A 19,988-nucleotide genomic window follows, 5' to 3' on the forward strand; every position below is an offset into this window, starting at 1 on the left:
ATTGATATTATGGCCCACATATGGACCTTTAAGACCACTGGGTGGACTGCAGCAAATCCGTGTGTGTATTACAAAACCAATTCCATACTGAAGGTTTGACAACAAAAATATAAAAATAAACTGATTGATTCCCCTAGTGGCTTTGTGCTTGTGTTGTGTGATTTTTTTGTTGGTGAAAATCGTATTTTGGTCCATAGTCCGATCTGGACCATTTAGGGATTCGGTTCAAAATGAGAAGCGAGATGTTCCAACGTTTGACACGGGGGTGTTTCAGAATATGCCCTACATTTCATACAAATAAATTAAATCATCCATTCAAAAAAAAAATGTAAAAGAGGTTAATGTGACCAAGATAGTCCAAATTTGCTATAGTAATTTGAGAACTGGCCTTGAAGGTTTTTCTCCTTCTGTTGTTATTTTTTACGTTGTGAAAAGGCTATTGTGAAAAATATTAGATGAGGATTTAACACCGACCATAAAAATCGTCCACTGAATAGATTACGAAATGATTATTCAATAGCCAATCACTTGATTGTGGTATTGTAGTTTCCTTAATTGATGAATATTGATGATTTTTAACATAGTTATTGAATGGTCGGAGAAACTGATGTTTGAAGTTTCCCTGCCGGTGGAGCAATAAGATTATCTGGAGCAATAAGCAAGACCAAGACCATGTACATCCAATGGAAACGGCGAGAGAATAGCTTGAATGACTTCTATTAGCCTGAAAGGGCGCTTCAACACACGGTGAGACCGATTCATGATTTCTTCATGCGGACATTGTAGGGGAGAACGGTCCAAAATGCACCCTTGGGGCAAAATGGCCTCACTCATAAAATCACTCATATAATTTGTCAGTACATTTATGAACGAATATCAATTACATATTGCACTATAATTAGTTACCTGATCCATTCGGCTGCAACGCTCCATTTGAAAAAAATAGTAAAATCCTGCTATCGCTATCACTCAAATTTCTACTGATTTACAAATCTTTCCACCACATCCGTAAAGATTGTAGTTCACAATCCATTAAGAAAAACAAACAACCATGTGTTCACCATCATTTTCCATACGCAATTGAGCTATTTTTTAGACTCACCATTCCGGGCATTTGCTGGCGAAGCCTATTTTGCGAACACATTTTTAAAATGCGTTAGAAAGCTTGAAAATTTATTGTTTTTGAATAGGAAATCTGTGTAAATTGTAGCAGGGGTTTGTAAATTTGCACACATACGTTGAAAATGGTTTAGTATTTTTGTTTATGATGGCTGAAAACATCGAAAGAAGCTTAAGGCATTTTTGGACCGTTCTCCCCTACAGGAAATAAATGCCCATGTTCGATTACGGCGGTTTAATTCACTGGACTACAACTGTTTTCTTCTCGAGACAGAAAGTATGTCGGAATTTCGTAGACGAGTTAGAATGTTTGCTAAACATGGTGGCTAAACTGAGAGAGAAGGTGCTTAACAAGAAATAACTATCATAAACATCAAAACAGCTGACATTTTTCATGGAAATAATTGTTTCTAATTTGGCAAACTACATTTCAAACTTGATCACATAAAAATACGGTAAGCGTAAAAACGCCGTTTGGTGAAACGGCGGCAAAAGGCTAGCGCGAATCATGACGCTTAAAACGCGATTGTGTGCTTTCCACAGGAAATTGTTCAGAATTTCCATTTCACAGTAAAGGGGCGTTTTGACCAGTAAACATATTTTTGAAAACGTTACATTTTTGAAGATGAAAGCAACGGAGTATCATATTAACCATTGAGAAAAAGTTATTTGTTGCCCAACTGAGTGTTCCAGAGAAAGTTTTGCGGACAGAATGCAATTGGTTTGCTTATCATGAAAGATATATCAAAATCTGTCACTTTTTGCATTTTGCTATTATTTTATTGTACCTTTGTTTGTCGTGACGACTGTTAAAGCTTTTAGTTTTAGGAATGATATCTAGTTCCAAGCATTAGTAGTAAAGAGCCTATAGCTTATTTTAACTGTTGATAGGGATTAGGTTTGGTCAGGGGAAAATATTGTCGACAATATTGTGTCCCTCTGGAGGAAGGCAATACAACTCGTGTCGAAACGTTGGGTAAATTAACATACCTCGTTTTACTTAATTTAGACTGAGTAGCTGTTTTTTACTAAAAATATTATTTCTTATTACGCACACAAAAATACTCCCATATTCACATTTGGATGATGGTTTTACAAATATTTATAGGTACTCAAACTGATTTTGTTTTCACTTAGTTAGTTGACGTAGTTTTCAGAAATCAAGTGGTGCGCGTTTTCTATGGCTTAAGTAAGTAGTATTATACTTTGTTCTTACCTCCCACTTCATAGTTATTGAGTTATTGAGAAATTCCGATGCTTGAATTTGTGTGTGTTGCAAGCAAAGTGATACTCTCTATATCCAGAGAAAACGAGGAACATGAACGATTCCTTCTATTAGCCCGAAATCGCCACCTGCAGCATGGTAATACTGTGAGTATAAGGTCTCAGGGCTATGGGTTCAAAGATAGCTTAGTCATATACCAGCCAAACATCGAAAGTGAACGAAAGATGTCGATATGAACCGATATGATTCGATCGCATTTTCTCTAGATGCTATCAAGGTCTTACATGTTCGTAACTACAATCCCACATTGGATCTGGAAAATGGTCAGCATTTTCCTTCATAAAACTAACTTTCGCGTTTCATATCGCTTATCAAACCGCATGATAGCTCCTATCATCATTTCTGTATCAGGAACTGCAAACAGCAGCGACACGACGACGCACCGAGCGCGATAAACATGTTCCGCCACCGGACAGGTCGGCCGACACGATAGCAGCACCTTCGGAAGCGATGTATGTATGTAGCCTCTTCTGCTGCTGCGAACAACCTGCATGGCAAGTGCGCGCACACGCCGTATAATTAAATTGGAATTTTTCTGATAGGTAATTGTCGCGCGCGTAACCAACAACCATCCGAGTCCGGGAACCGCGATAAAGCCATACATAGGAGCAACTTTGATCGACTTTGCGCACTTACCTGATCCGGTCGCAGCCCCGGTGGAACCCAGGTGTGTACCCTCCAGCAGCCAAACATCGTCATCATCGGACTGGGGAAACCAAACCATTGCACCGCCGCCTCCCTCCTCCTGCCATAGGGCCTCCCAATCCAGGATGCTGGTGCGGCTGTTGTTGCATATTGGGAGGGAAATTCGGCGGAAACGTCTGCTGATGGTGGCCTGGACCCGGTGCACCCCGAGGCGAATGATGATATAACGCAGGTGATGGCGAACCCATCGGTGGTGGCGGCGGTTGCTGACCGAACGGGCCGTGCTGAAGGTGCTGCAGGTGCTGGGGGTGAAGGTTGTTCGCCGCCTGGGAGAGGGCGTGGGCACTATAAATTGATCGCGATCCTCCCATCCCAGGTGCGGTTGGTGGCTGGGTAATCGGTGCAAGAAAGTCCACCCACCGACGGGGAAGCCAACCAATGCGGCGGCGGCAGAGGTGGTTGTTGGTGGTGAATCGGGCGAATCCAACGCAGGATTGCCGCTGGGTGGTTTCGGGAATGGAAGCCAGAACCGTTGCTGCTGGGGTGGTGTAGTGACTCAGCGCACCCGACCAGCTGGTCGTACTCGAAGGAGGGTTTTTGGTATGGATACGACATCGGTGCGGCGGGGTGGAGTGGTCGGTTGCAATGGCAACTTCAAAGAGGAACCGGACAAAAACATGTAAACGAGTTAGAGAAATTGATTAACAGGTGGAGATAATCTAATAGATTTCAACGCCTGAAACTAATTGGCGTAGAAGAGGTCGGGATGACTTTCAAAAAATGGAAATCCGAGCAATGGGCTACATATCGTCATTTCAACCAACCAAGTAATGATCGTGCGTTTTCTTAACGCGTTGTTTCTGTTGTTGTTGAGGTGTTAGGGAAATGAAAACTCAAGCAAAATGTATGTACGTAGCACTTACCACTCTCTGATGGAGGTTCCCAAGTGATATTCTTCTTGGGTTCTAGGTTTACCAAGGTGGCTAATGGAATTGTAAATCACATCGGACTAGGAGACTTTGCTTACAGTTAGAAAAATAAAATCACCGTGAGTTCATCTGTTTCCAAAACATGTTCTTCAAGACTCAGATTTGTGAATGTTATTTATATACAGAATTATGATGATGATTATTTTGATCGATTCACTGACGCATTTCAGATATATGAAGAAAAAAGTAAAATTTATATGAATATTTTATTATTTATTTGTTTTTATAAAACGATTGATTTCTCTTTTGTAGAGTTCAGTGCGTGATCTCTCATGTTTCGGACAGCAGAACGATCGCGCAAGCGGTCGGCCGAAGTCTTCATTGTAAGTTCTTGCATTGGTGCGCCGGTAATAAAATTAATCAGTTCAGTGCGTGATCTCTCTCTGCTCAGGCGGGCTTGGTAGTCATATGGCTACTGCTTTGCCTCATATACGCAGGAGGTCATGGTTTCAAACTTAGGTCCGTTCCAGTATTCTCCTACTTTTTTTTATCTTTCTTCTTTATTTCTTATGTTCTAGCAATCCTCCAAGAACTGGAAATGGACTTCCATACCGTTTCCATTACTATTCCTATACCTCAACTTGGAGTATTCTAACAGTAATCTGCTAGGAATTGGAAATGAACCATAGAGCCTGTTTCAACCACATCCAATTAGAAATTCCATCACTTACTCTCTCCTATTCATCACATTGACAGCTCAACACTAAGACGGACCCCCTGCCTCTCCAACTCAACCTAGAAATTCCAACCAAACCAAATCCTGCATGAACTCGGCAAGTGCAGATCCAAACTGGTTTGCAGTGGCGAGTGATTGCATCATCATTTCCCAAACCTTCCAAACCACATTGACTTGCAGATTCTTGACGTGGGCAGGAACCAATCCAGTATGATCTGAAGTCAAAATGAGATCACCAGTATTTCAGGTTATCAAGATGTGTCCAGTCCCAAGCAAACATCTGTTGGTTCCCAAACGCAAGAACAGCTTGATCTGGTCATAATGGAGTAGCAACTACGAGCAGTCAATCAAGCTCAAGCTCAAGCTCAAGCTCAAGCTCAACGATTGATTTCTCTTTTGTAGTTCCTTTTTGGAATGATTTGAGTCTCAACATTATGCAAAATATAAAAAGTTGACTTCCAATTTAAAAAAAAAAGGTTCTAATTCTAAACCTCCAGTACATATAGTAACAGATGTCGTTAAGAAGGCACAGATGTCGAGATTGTTTCTGAGCATAATGCCTGAAAGAGAATAAATCAAATTCCGGTTCCTTGCACCAAAGAACGGGCCATGCAAGTGAACCAATGAGAATCCAGAGCATCTTTTAACCAACTTTAATCATGCCAAATTGCTGGATCCTGATAAAACTCTAGTTTAAGCCATCAAGATCCAATCCTGGGTCAAACGGCTAACCAAACCAATCCAAACCAATCCAAACCAATCCAAACCAACCAAACCAATCCAAACCAATCCAAACCAATCCAAACCAATCCAAACCAACCAAACCAATCCAAACCAATCCAAACCAATCCAACCAATCCAAACCAATCCAAACCAACCCAAACCAATCCCAACCAACCAAACCAATCCAAACCAACCAAACCAATCCAAACCAATCCAAACCAATCCAAACCAACCAAACCAATCCAAACCCAACCAAACCAACCAAACCAATCCAAACCAACCAAACCAATCCAAACCAATCCAAACCAATCCAAACCAATCCAAACCAATCCAAACCAATCCAACCAAACCAAACCAACCAAACCAATCCAAACCAATCCAAACCAATCCAAACCAATCCAAATCCAATCCAAATCCAATCCAAACCAATCCAAACCAACCAAACCAATCCAAACCAACCAAATCCAACCAAATCCAACCAATCCAAACCAATCCCAAACCAATCCAAACCAACCAAACCAATCCAAATCCAATCCAAACCAATCCCAAACCAATCCAAACCAATCCCAAACCAATCCAAACCAACCAAACCAATCCAAATCCAACCAAACCAATCCAAACCAATCCAAACCAACCAAACCAATCCAAACCAATCCAAACCAATCCAAACCAACCAAACCAATCCAAACCAATCCAAACCAACCAAACCAATCCAAACCAACCAAACCAACCAAACCAATCCAAACCAACCAAACCAATCCAAACCAATCCAAACCAATCCAAACCAACCAAACCAATCCAAACCAACCAAACCAATCCAAACCAACCAAACCAATCCAAACCAACCAAACCAACCAAACCAATCCAAACCAATCCAAACCAACCAAACCAATCCAAACCAATCCAAACCAATCCAAACCAATCCAAACCAATCCAAACCAATCCCAAACCAACCAAACCAATCCAACCAATCCAAACCAATCCAAACCAATCCAAACCAATCCAAACCAATCCAAACCAATCCAAACCAATCCAAACCAATCCAAACCAATCCAAACCAATCCAAACCAATCCAAACCAATCCAACCAATCCAAACCAATCCAAACCAACCCAAACCAATCCAAACCAATCCAAACCAATCCAAACCAATCCAAACCAATCCAAACCAATCCAAACCAATCCAAACCAATCCAAACCAATCCAAACCAATCCAAACCAATCCAAACCAATCCAAACCAATCCAAACCAATCCAAACCAATCCAAACCAATCCAAACCAATCCAAACCAACCAAACCAATCCAAACCAACCAAACCAACCAAACCAATCCAAACCAATCCAAACCAACCAAACCAATCCCAAACCAACCAAACCAATCCAAACCAATCCAAACCAATCCAAACCAACCAAACCAATCCAAACCAATCCAAACCAATCCAAACCAATCCCAAACCAATCCAAACCAATCCAAATCCAACCAAACCAATCCAAACCAACCAAACCAATCCAAACCAATCCAAACCAACCAAACCAATCCAAACCAATCCAAACCAATCCAAACCAACCAAACCAATCCAAACCAACCAAACCAATCCAAACCAATCCAAACCAATCCAAACCAATCCAAACCAATCCAAACCAATCCAAACCAATCCAAACCAATCCAAACCAACCAAACCAATCCAAACCAATCCAAACCAATCCAAACCAATCCAAACCAACCAAACCAATCCAAACCAACCAAACCAACCAAACCAATCCAAACCAATCCAAACCAATCCAAACCAACCAAACCAATCCAAATCCAACCAAACCAATCCAAACCAATCCAAACCAACCAAACCAATCCAAACCAACCAAACCAACCAAACCAATCCAAACCAATCCAAACCAATCCAAACCAATCCAAACCAACCAAACCAATCCAAACCAATCCAAACCAACCAAACCAATCCAAACCAATCCAAACCAATCCAAACCAATCCAAACCAATCCAAATCCAATCCAAACCAACCAAACCAACCAAACCAATCCAAACCAACCAAACCAACCAAACCAATCCAAACCAATCCAAACCAATCCAAACCAATCCAAACCAACCAAACCAATCCAAACCAATCCAAACCAACCAAACCAATCCAAACCAATCCAAACCAACCAAACCAATCCAAACCAATCCAAACCAACCAAACCAACCAAACCAATCCAAACCAATCCAAACCAACCAAACCAATCCAAACCAATCCAAACCAATCCAAACCAATCCAAACCAACCAAACCAATCCAAACCAATCCAAACCAATCCAAACCAACCCAAACCAACCAAACCAATCCAAACCAACCAAACCAATCCAAACCAATCCAAACCAACCAAACCAATCCAAACCAATCCAAACCAATCCAAACCAATCCAAACCAACCAAACCAATCCAAACCAATCCAAACCAATCCAAACCAACCAAACCAATCCAAACCAATCCAAACCAATCCAAACCAATCCAAACCAACCAAACCAATCCAAACCAATCCCAAACCAACCAAACCAATCCAAACCAACCAAACCAACCAAACCAATCCAAACCAATCCCAAACCAACCAAACCAACCAAACCAATCCAAACCAACCAAACCAATCCAAACCAATCCAAACCAACCAAACCAACCAAACCAATCCAAACCAATCCAAACCAATCCAAACCAACCAAACCAATCCAAACCAATCCAAACCAATCCAAACCAATCCAAACCAACCAAACCAATCCAAACCAATCCAAACCAATCCAAACCAATCCAAACCAATCCAAACCAAACCAACCAAACCAATCCAAACCAATCCAAACCAATCCAAACCAACCAAACCAATCCAAACCAACCAAACCAACCAATCCAAACCAATCCAAACCAATCCAAACCAACCAAACCAATCCAAACCAATCCAAACCAATCCAAACCAATCCAAACCAATCCAAACCAATCCAAACCAACCAAACCAATCCAAACCAATCCAAACCAATCCAAACCAATCCAAACCAATCCAAACCAATCCAAACCAACCAAACCAATCCAAACCAATCCAAACCAATCCAAACCAATCCAAACCAACCAAACCAACCAAACCAACCAAACCAATCCAAACCAACCAAACCAATCCAATCCAAACCAACCAAACCAATCCAAACCAATCCAAACCAATCCAAACCAACCAAACCAATCCAAACCAATCCAAACCAATCCAAACCAATCCAAACCAATCCAAACCAACCAAACCAACCAAACCAATCCAAACCAATCCAAACCAATCCAAACCAATCCAAACCAATCCAAACCAATCCAAACCAATCCAAACCAATCCAAACCAACCAAACCAATCCAAACCAACCAAACCAACCAAACCAATCCAAACCAACCAAACCAACCAAACCAATCCAAACCAATCCAAACCAATCCAAACCAATCCAAACCAACCAAACCAATCCAACCAAACCAATCCAAACCAACCAAACCAATCCAAACCAATCCAAACCAATCCAAACCAACCAAACCAACCAAACCAATCCAAACCAATCCAAACCAACCAAACCAATCCAAACCAATCCAAACCAATCCAAACCAACCAAACCAATCCAACCAATCCAAACCAATCCAAACCAATCCAAACCAATCCAAACCAATCCAAACCAACCAAACCAATCCAATCCAAACCAATCCAAACCAATCCAAACCAACCAAACCAATCCAAACCAATCCAAACCAATCCAAACCAACCAAACCAATCCAAACCAATCCAAACCAATCCAAACCAATCCAAACCAACCAAACCAATCCAAACCAACCAAACCAATCCAAACCAATCCAAACCAATCCAAACCAACCAAACCAATCCAAACCAATCCAAACCAATCCAAACCAATCCAAACCAACCAAACCAACCAAACCAATCCAAACCAACCAAACCAACCAAACCAATCCAAACCAATCCAAACCAACCAAACCAACCAAACCAACCAAACCAACCAAACCAATCCAAACCAATCCAAACCAACCAAACCAATCCAAACCAACCAACCAATCCAATCCAAACCAATCCAAACCAATCCAAACCAATCCAAACCAATCCAAACCAATCCAAACCAATCCAAACCAACCAAACCAATCCAAACCAATCCAAACCAATCCAAACCAATCCAAACCAATCCAAACCAACCAAATCCAATCCAAACCAATCCAAACCAATCCAAACCAATCCAAACCAATCCAAACCAATCCAAACCAACCAAACCAATCCAAACCAATCCAAATCCAACCAAACCAACCAAACCAATCCAAACCAATCCAAACCAACCAAACCAAACCAAACCAATCCAAACCAATCCAAACCAATCCAAACCAACCAAACCAATCCAAACCAACCAAACCAATCCAAACCAATCCAAACCAATCCAAACCAATCCAAACCAACCAAACCAACCAAACCAATCCAAACCAATCCAAACCAACCAAACCAATCCAACCAATCCAACCAACCAAACCAATCCAAACCAATCCAAACCAATCCAAACCAACCAAACCAATCCAAACCAATCCAAACCAATCCAAACCAATCCAAACCAATCCAAACCAATCCAAACCAATCCAACCAACCAATCCAATCCAAACCAACCAAACCAATCCAATCCAATCCAAATCCAATCCAAATCCAATCCAAATCCAATCCAAATCCAATCCAAATCCAATCCAAATCCAATCCAAATACAATCCAAATCCAATCGAAATCCAAATCCAATCCAATCCAAATGTGAACAGTTTCCTTATAGTATTTTTTTTGCTCTCTGCCGCAACTATTCTACAAACCAATTCGCTTTGTTCAGTTGGATTAAAGTGAATGAGGCCTCTTTGTAACCCCAAAGTTCTAGAAAGTTCGAAATAGATTCCATCACTATTGTCCAAGATCTAATAGTTTGATGTTTGAGAACCCATGACATTAGGCTTCATCAAGCTTCTTCAATAACTACATGCACTCAACAATAACCGATGGTCCTCGATGACCGATGGACGGAAATTCCGGAAAGGTGAACCTTAGCACGGGCGCACACACATACCGACCCAAGAGAGTTAATAAGCCGGCTCCGTTCGTTGGTCCGAGGGTTGACCTACAAAAAACCGATCTCTCGGTACGCTGTACTTACCCGGCACTGGAGTCGTACCAAGCCCCAAGTACGTGCATGACGAAAAGCGAACATTAAGTGCAAGGCCCACAATCAGAGTGCCCATAATTAGGTTAAACTTGATCCGAATGGAAAATATAGACCCGGACCGAAACGGATATGCAGGTACGTGCGAAGAAGATGGGAGGATTCGTTACCGATGACGACGGTACGGGTGGCTGCGGTCACGACAAATGCTAGGAACTTCGCTGCTTGGGATCTCGGGCCCTCGATTGCGCTATTATCATGGATGAGGTAAAAATCGAAGAAGAAATCTCTACAGTAGTGGCAGCACCGCGCAGTTAGGTAATCCCATGGCCGATGCTATCAGGCACGCAAAGTACCAACGTACTTCGAGACGGGAGAGAGATGGAGGACAGACAGTCACGCACATTTTCCGCTCGATTATCGAACGGCGCTGGGTCATTCATCACCATGCTGCAGAAACTCACGAGAAAGCGGCGCCGGGGCGGGATGATTTATCGACAGAGATCGGCGACCGCCGTAGTTAGTAATTTGATCAGAACCCTTTTTTGGCTGATGAAACAAAATGTGCGTTTTAATTGAAAGAAGTTTTTTGAATGGAATGATTTATTTGTGAACTGGATAATTTATGTTTGTAAGAACGATGATAAAATCTTATACCTATGGACGATGTTTGTGACGTGCAAAAGTATTGAGGACTTCAAAAAATCAGATAACCATATAGGTGAACGGATTACTACGCATCAACTCTGTTCTAATTTCATAAAGAAGGGGTAACAAATTAAGCCACGACATTTTTGAAACATGAAGTTATGCTCTGAAATCTAATCGTGATACCATTCAGCTTATTCATAAAAGACAAGAATGAACGTCGAAAAACGGCAAACATTTCGAAAGCCATCCCATTTTTCCATAGCAAGCAACATTTTTCTCATTCTTATCTTGATGCTGAACGAAGACGTTTTCGTCGGAACGCCGCATCCAAGCTTTTCATCATCGCCATCCGTATGACGCAAGGTGTTGGATGAAGCGCTATCGCTTTCAATTCGGTAGTTGAATTGTTTGATGATTAACGGCGCTCGAAAACACGCAGCAAAACTACTGACGGCTCTGTGGTGGCGGGTGCGGAACATGGCTAAACCATAGTAATTTTTGGGCGGCGGCTGTTGGCTGTGTTTTAGATTACAACAACACAACATTGTAGTGGAGAAAGCGAACACAACACCTTTAATGATGGATGTCGCAACAGGTTGTCGCTTTTGTTCTTTTAATTATGTAGCGGCTGCTGAAGATGGTGCGGCTGTGACGACGGAGAACAAGTTCCCACGCAGCTGCCGAAAATTGCATCAATTGTCTACGCTACAGGTTGTAACTTAAATAGAGATGATCAACTATGTTGAAAGAGTGCACATAGGGAAGGGAGCCAACAGATATTTCCGGCAGGTAAGTTCACTTCGGCGTACCCCTCCAAAGCGGGGATGTTCCATTGAGTTCAGTTCTAACTGGCAGCTCAAATTAATTTTCAAGTAAGTTGCTACTTACTTGTAAGCCTTTTTTCCGCCACGGTTATAATACGTGGATGAAAATTTAGGCCTTTTCAGGAGACGTTCAAAACTAGCATATTTAACGAACTAACCCAAAAGAATTACTTTCTGTAAATTCAATGAGTCAATTGGCCGAATAAGTCGACATAGATTAGAATAGTAATGGTCAAATGACTATATAACAATAGTAAACGGAAGGAAGCCTAGGCTATTGCATCTGAGTAGCATCACCGTCACCACAGACAGTAATCGGGAACTTTTTACAACCTGATAGATGCAAGCAAGACATTCTCCAAAAGCCGATGCTTACCCTGCTTCGGCACGCGATATATTTTTTTTGCAGTGACATGATAAACGACTAAAAAAACATTAATAAGAAGTGTAGTGTGTAAACAAAAGTAAGATTACCTTTTCATCAAAAAAAGCAATAATATTGCAGTTTTCACGACAAAACGATTTTCATACTTCCGCACACTGTACCTCCCCGGGCACGCTATCCATCAATGACCCGCGTAATTTTCTTTATTTTATCATCGTGACTGTTGCCAATCAAATGGCGAAGGCGGCAATGACCTCGATGTTTGGCCAATTTGCGATGATGTTGGAAACGTCAATTTCTCAAAACAAATTCCACTCGCCGATGTTCCACATTTTCACTTGCTTTCTATCTGATTGCACCATTCGACATCGGTCAACGGATTGTCGTATTCGCTAAGGAAAAAAAATGAAAAATTGGAAATGCGCAACAATTCTTTGGAAAATAAAGTCGCGGAAATCTAAGAAGCGTCATCGCCGAGCTAAACGTCCGCTGGATGTTGGATAATGGGACTGGTTTTTCATTCCAGGTTATGGTTCACATTCCGCGGGGCCTTGATTGAAATACAAACTTGAAAGGGCCATAAAATTAAGCAGATCAGAGACTGATTGTGCCGTCGTCGTCGTCGTCGTCATCATCCGGGGTCTTCTACGCGTAGGTCTGATACCACCGCAGCATTGTGAGCCTTCAACAACTTCTAGTAAAATCCCGCAGCGCAACTTTTTATTGCACTACAAACCCGAGAGCAATCACACAGATCGAATCTGATGCTAATGGACCCGTGTGGCGGTAAACTTCGTCATCAGCGTTAACCGAGAGTTGTTGATACTCGTTTGTAAAAAGTTTGTTGTGGCAACTACGAAATCTGGAGGAGGATTTTACAGCTTGACCGTCGTAGTTCTGTAAATACTACCGGGGACATTAAATTGAGCTTAAAATGTGGAACAACGACTGTAAATGCTGATAAACTGCCACACCTTCAGTCATATGCCGGTAGCATTTGCATGTTTAAGAATTTTGAGTTCAGTGAAGTAGGTAGTTGTCCTCAAAATGAAATGACTTCCAGTGAGCTCTGGAAACTAATGAGCACATAAAATTATTTCAAGTACCTGAAGTTATGGATTCATTTTGTGACATAACGATGTTAACCTAAAATGCATATGTCATCATACCGTAGAGAATGATAAATTTGCACAGATATTAATATTCGCTAATAATAGCAAATTCGTATAGTTGTATCTTCTTTTCTCTGCAATTTAATGTGGATTGTTGTTGTAAAAAAACCGTTAAACGCATCCGTTCAATTATTTTAACGATGTTGCTTTTTTTTAACTTAAATAAAAAGATTTGTCCTAAGCTGGGATGATTAACTAATATGAAACCACTTTACTAACTATTAAAAAATACAATTAAGTACTGAAATCTCTTGATTTTTTTATCGGAACCATCGTTCCAAATCTACAGCACATGAGCCTTACTTAGCCTTAGGAAGACCGTCATCGACCAGAAGGCGTATAGACTGAACACTTCACACCTAGCAAGAAACAACGGACAAGACACATAATTCCTTACCGGGGCTGGAGTCGAACCCACAATAGGATGCGTCTAGACGATTGACGTTGCTAACCGCACGGCCACGAAGCCCACCAAAAGCAAAAGGAATCCCCAATTTTTCTTACTCAATAATAGCGCTCTGAATTCAATGGCGGATTAGTGCACTAACAATGGTTTCCGATTTGTCCCCGATTCAAATTTCAACGCTTTCGATGTATTCACAACCTTCGCTAGTCTTCTTTAATTATCACAAGCTTTCGACTAGCACTAAGCCAAACATTTCCGGCAAATGCCATCAGCTTCCAGACATCAGCGTGTCTCCAACCACTTTCCCACCGGGATACAGGATGGCATTAGCCCTAAAAATATTTCTATCCCATTCATCGCAGTCAAGCAGTCGATCCACAGTCGTTTCGGCCCTGCATTCGAGTTGAGAAATAAGGTCTTCCAACCTCTAATTTGTATCAAATATGATCACCAATGCATTATTGCCTATCATTTTCCCTACGAGCACAATTTCATTATGTGATCACCAATCCTATTTATCCGATTTAGATTTATTTTTATTTTGATTCTTGTTACGTAACGATTTATAACTTCCCCCGACCCCCTGTGACACAATAAAAAACGGATACTCAAATCAATCCTTACCCCTCAAGCGTTACGTCATATTTTTTTCTGAATTCGTACTAGACATTCTTTTCCCTTGAGCCCTAGAAATTCTATAGAAAATCTTCGGGAAATTTTTTGTATTTTCATCAAAAAATGGTTTGGAACTCCCTTCGGCAAATCATACGCATTTCTTTCAGGCAAATCTCCGGAATTTTTTCGAGCATTCTTTTGAATTTTTTTTTGAAACTTTCTTAAAAAAATCTTCGGAGCTTCTTCGTTAAATTCTTTGGAATTTCTTCAAGAATCTTTTCAAAATTTTCTCGGGAAATTTTTCGAAATATTCTCAAAAAATCTTCAGAGATTCTTGTTCGGAATTTTCTTAATAAAATCTTCCTTCGGAATTTCCTCGAGAAGTTCTTCGCAAATTCCTTGGGATATCCTTCGCAATTTCCTCTGGAAATTCTTTGGAATTTCTTTGAGAAATTCTTTGGAACTTCTTTAAGAAATTCTTAGGAACTTCTTTGAGAAATTCTTAGGAATTTCCTTGGGAAACTCTTCGGAATTTCCTTGGGAAATTCTTCGGAATTTTCTTGGGAAATTCTTCGGAATTTCCTTGGGAAATTCTTCGGAATTTCCTTGGGAAATTCTTCGGAATTTCCTTGGGAAATTCTTCGGAATTTACTTGGGAAATTCTCCAGAATTTCCTTGGGAAATTCTCCAGAATTTCCTTGGGAAATTCTCCAGAATTTCCTTGGGAAATTCTTCGGAATTTCCTTGGGAAATTCTTCGGAATTTCCTTGGGAAATTCTTCGGAATGTCCTCGGGAAATTCATCGGAATTTCCTTGGGAAATTCATCGGAATTTCCTTGGGAAATTCATCGGAATTTCCTTGGGAAATTCTTCGGAATTTCTTAAAATTCTTCGAAATTTCCTTGGGAAATTCTTCGAATTTCCTTGGGAAATTCTTCGGAATTTCCTTGAAATTCTTCGAATTTCTTGGGAAATTCTTCGAATTTCCTTGGGAAATTCTTCGGAATTTCCTTGGGAAATTCTTCGAATTTCCTTGGGAAATTCTTCGGAATTTCCTTGGGAAATTCTTCGAATTTCCTTGGGAAATTCTTCGAATTTCTGGGAAATTCTTCGAATTTCCTTGAAATTCTTCGAATTTCCTTGGGAAATTCTTCGAATTTCCTTGAAATTCTTCGAATTTCCTTGGGAAATTCTTCGAATTTCCTTGGAAATTCTTCGAATTTCCTTGAAATTCTTCGAATTTCCTTGGAAATTCTTCTGAATTTCCTTGGGAAATTCTTCGAATTTCCTTGGGAAATTCTTCGAATTTACTTGGGAAATTCTCCAGAATTTCCTATGCGAAATTCTTCGAATTTACTTGAAATTCTTCGAATTTCCTTGGGAAATTCTTCGAATGTCCTCGAAATTCATCGAATGTCCTCGAAATTCATCGGAATTTCCTTGGGAAATTCATCGGAATTTCCTTGGGAAATTCATCGGAATTTCCTTGGGAAATTCATCGGAATTTCCTTGGGAAATTCATCGGAATTTCCTTGGGAAATTCATCGGAATTTCCTTGGGAAATTCATCGGAATTTCCTTGGGAAATTCTTCGGAATGTCCTCGGGAAATTCATCGGAATTTCCTTGGGAAATTCTTCGGAATTTCCTTGGGAAATTCTTCGGAATTTCCTTGGGAAATTCTTCGGAATTTCCTTGGGAAATTCTTCGGAATTTCCTTGGGAAATTCTTCGGAATTTCCTTGGGAAATTCTTCGGAATTTCTTTGGGAAATTCTTCGAATTTCCTTGGGAAATTCTTCGAATTTCCTTGGGAAATTCTTCGAATTTCCTTGGAAATTCTTCGAATTTCCTTGGGAAATTCTTCGAATTTCCTTGGGAAAATCTTCGGAATGTCCTCGAAATTCATCGGAATTTCCTTGGGAAATTCTTCGAATTTCCTTGGGAAATTCTTCGAATTTCCTTGGGAAATTCTTCGGAATTTCTTTGGGAAATTCTTCGAATGTCCTCGAAATTCATCGAATTTCCTTGGGAAATTCATCGGAATTTCCTTGGGAAATTCTTCGAATTTCCTTGGGAAATTCTTCGAATTTCCTTGAAATTTTTCGATTTTCCTTGGAAAATTCTTCAAATTTCCTTGGGAATTTTTTTCGAGTTTCCTTGGAAATTAACTTCGAATTTACTTGGCAAATTACTTCGAACTTCCTTGGGAAATTCTTCGAATTTCCTTGGGAAATTCTTCGAATTTCTTTGGGGAAATTTCTTCGAATTTCCTTGGGAAATTCTTCGAATTTCCTTGGGAAATTCTTCGGAATTTCCTTCAAATCTTTCTTCGAATGTCTCCGAAATTCATCGAATTTCCTTAGAAATTCTTCGAATTTCCTTGGGAAATTCTTCGAATTTCCTTGGGAAATTCTTCGAATTTCTTTGGGAAATTCTTCGAATGTCCTCGAAATTCATCGAATTTCCTTGGGAAATTCATCGGAATTTCCTTGGGAAATTCTTCGAATTTCCTTGAAATTCTTCGAATTTCCTTGGGAAATTCTTCGGAATTTCCTTGGGAAATTCATCGGAATTTCCTTAGAATTCATCGGAATTTCCTTGGGAAATTCTTCGGAATGTCCTCGAAATTCTTCGAATGTCCTCGAAATTCATCGGAATTTCCTTGGGAAATTTTCGGAATTTCCTTGGGAAATTCTTCGAATTTCCTTGGGAAATTCTTCGAATTTCCTTGGGAAATTCTTTCTGAATTTCCTTGAAATTCTTCGAATTTCCTTGGGAAATTCTTCGAATTTCCTTGGGAAATTCTTCGAACTTCCTTGGAAATTCTCTCGAATTTCCTTGAAATTCTTCGAATTTCTTCGAAATTCTTCGAATTTCTTGGGAAATTCTTCGAATTTCCTTGGGAAATTCTTCGAATTTCCTTGGGAAATTCTTCGAATTTCCTTGGGAAAATCTTTCGAATGTCCTCAGGGAAATTCATCGAATTTCCTTGGGAAATTCTTCGAATTTCCTTGGGAAATTTACGAATTTTGGGAAATTCTACGAATTTCCTTGGGAAATTCTACGGAATTTCCTTGGGAAATTCTTCGAATTTCTTGGGAAATTCTTCGAATTTCCTTGGGAAATTCTTCGAATTTTCTTGGGAAATTTTCGAATTTCCTTGGGAAATTCTTCGAATTTCCTTGGGAAATTCTTCGAATTTCGTTGAAATTCTTCGAATTTCCTTGAAATTCCTCGAATTTCCTCAAATTCTTCGAATTTCCTTGGGAAATTCTCGAATTTCCTTGGGAAATTTCTCGAATTTCCTTGAAATTTCGAATTTCCTGGGAAATTTCTTGCAAATTCCTGAGAGATTCTTCCCGAGAAAATTCTTCGAATTTCTTTTGGGAAATTCTTCCAATTTCCTTGGGAAATTCTTCGAATTTCCTTGAAATTCTTCGAATTTCCTTGGGAAATTCTTCGAATTTCCTTTGAAATTCTTCGAATTTCCTTGGGAAATTCTTCGAATTTCCTGGGAAATTCTTCTGAACCTCTTGGGAAATCTGGTTTCGAAGATTTCCTTGAAATTCTTCTCGAATTTCCTTGGGAAATTTTTCGAATTTCCTTGGGAAATTCTTCGAATTGTGAAATTCTTCGAATTTCCTTGGGAAATTCTTCGAATTTCCTTGGGAAATTCTTCGAATTTCTTTGGGAAATTCTTCGAATTTCCTTGGGAAATTCTTCGGAATTTCATGGGAAATTCTTCGAATTTCCTGGGAAATTCTTCGAATTTCCTTGAAATTCTTCGAATTTCCTTGAAATTCTTCGAATTTCCTTGAAATTCTTCGAATTTCCTTGGAAATTCTTCGAATTTCCTTGAAATTCTTCGAATTTCCTTGAAATTCTTCGAATTTCAGAAATTCTTCGGAATTTCCTGGGAAATTCTTCGAATTTCGAACTCCTTGAAATTCTTCGAATTTTGAAATTCTTCGAATTTCCTTGGGAAATTCTTCGGAATTTTGGGAAATTTCTCGAATTTCTTTGGGAAATTCTTCTTAATTTCCTTGGGAAATTCTTCGAGATATCTTTGGGAAATTCTTCGAGATATCTTTGGGAAATTCTTCGAGATTTCCTTGGGAAATTCTTCGGAATTTCCTTGGGAAATTCTTCGGAATTTCTTCTTCGGAATTTCCGTGGGAAATTCTTCGACATTTCCGTAGGAAATTTTTCGAAATTTCCGTAGGAAATTTTTCGAAATTTCCGTAGGAAATTTTTCGAAATTTCCGTAGGAAATTTTTCGAAATTTCCTTGGGAAATTCTTCAAAATTTCCTTGTAAATCCTTCGGAATTTCCTTGGGTAATTCTTCGGAATTTCCTTGGGAAATTCTTCGGAATTTCCTTGGGAAATTCTTCGGAATTTCCTCGAAATTCTTCGAATTTCCCTGAAATTCTTCGAATGTCCTCGAAATTCATCGAATGTCCTCGAAATTCATCGAATTTCCTTGGGAAATTCATCGGAATTTCCTTGAAATTCATCGAATTTCCTTGGGAAATTCATCGAATTTCCTTGAAATTCATCGGAATTTCCTTGAAATTCATCGGAATTTCCTTGGGAAATTCTTCGAATGTCCTCGGAAATTCATCGAATTTCCTTGGGAAATTCTTCGGAATTTCCTTGGGAAATTCTTCGAATTTCCTTGGGAAATTCTTCGAATTTCCTTGAAATTCTTCGAATTTCCTTGGGAAATTCTTCGGAATTTTCTTGGGAAATTCTTCGAATTTCCTTGGGAAATTCTTCGAATTTCCTTGAAATTCTTCGAATTTCCTTGGGAAATTCTTCGAATTTCCTTGGGAAATTCTTCGAATTTCTTCAAATTCATCGGAATTTCCTTGAAATTCATCGGAATTTCCCTGGGAAATTCTTCGGAATGTCCTCGAAATTCATCGAATTTCCTTGGGAAATTCTTCGAATTTCTTGGGAAATTCTTCGGAATCTCGGAATTTTTGGGAAATCCTTCGAATTTTGGGAAATTCTTCGGAATTTCCTTGGGAAATTCTTCCGGAATTTCTTGGGAAATTCTTCGGAATTTCATGAAATTCTTCGGAATTTCCTTGGGAAATCTTCGGAATTTCCTTAGGAAATTCTTCGGAATTTCCTTGGGAATTCTTCGGAATCCTTCGGGAAATTCCTTCGAATTTCCTTGGGAAATTCTTCGTGAAATTCGACTGAACTCCTTGAAATTCTTGGAACTTTCCTTGTGAGAAATCTCTTGGAATTTCCTTGGGAAATTCTTCGGAATTTCCTTGGGAAATTCTTCGGAATTTCCTT

The 19,988-nt window shown here is 39.8% G+C and overlaps 1 protein-coding gene across 1 annotated transcript in view; it reads right to left on the reverse strand.

Moving 5' to 3' along the window:
• The window catches only part of LOC134218287 (protein prickle-like), a 149,464-nt gene that overhangs the window by 43,141 nt on the left and 86,335 nt on the right, over positions 1-19,988 (reverse strand). The window contains 5 exon segments of the mRNA XM_062697221.1: positions 3,041-3,079; positions 3,081-3,143; positions 3,145-3,462; positions 3,464-3,681; positions 11,776-11,788. Coding sequence (XP_062553205.1) covers positions 3,041-3,079; positions 3,081-3,143; positions 3,145-3,462; positions 3,464-3,681; positions 11,776-11,788 — 651 coding nt within the window.

This window comes from Armigeres subalbatus, chromosome 2 (assembly GCF_024139115.2).
Source record: "Armigeres subalbatus isolate Guangzhou_Male chromosome 2, GZ_Asu_2, whole genome shotgun sequence".
NCBI classification, from domain to species: domain Eukaryota; kingdom Metazoa; phylum Arthropoda; class Insecta; order Diptera; family Culicidae; genus Armigeres; species Armigeres subalbatus.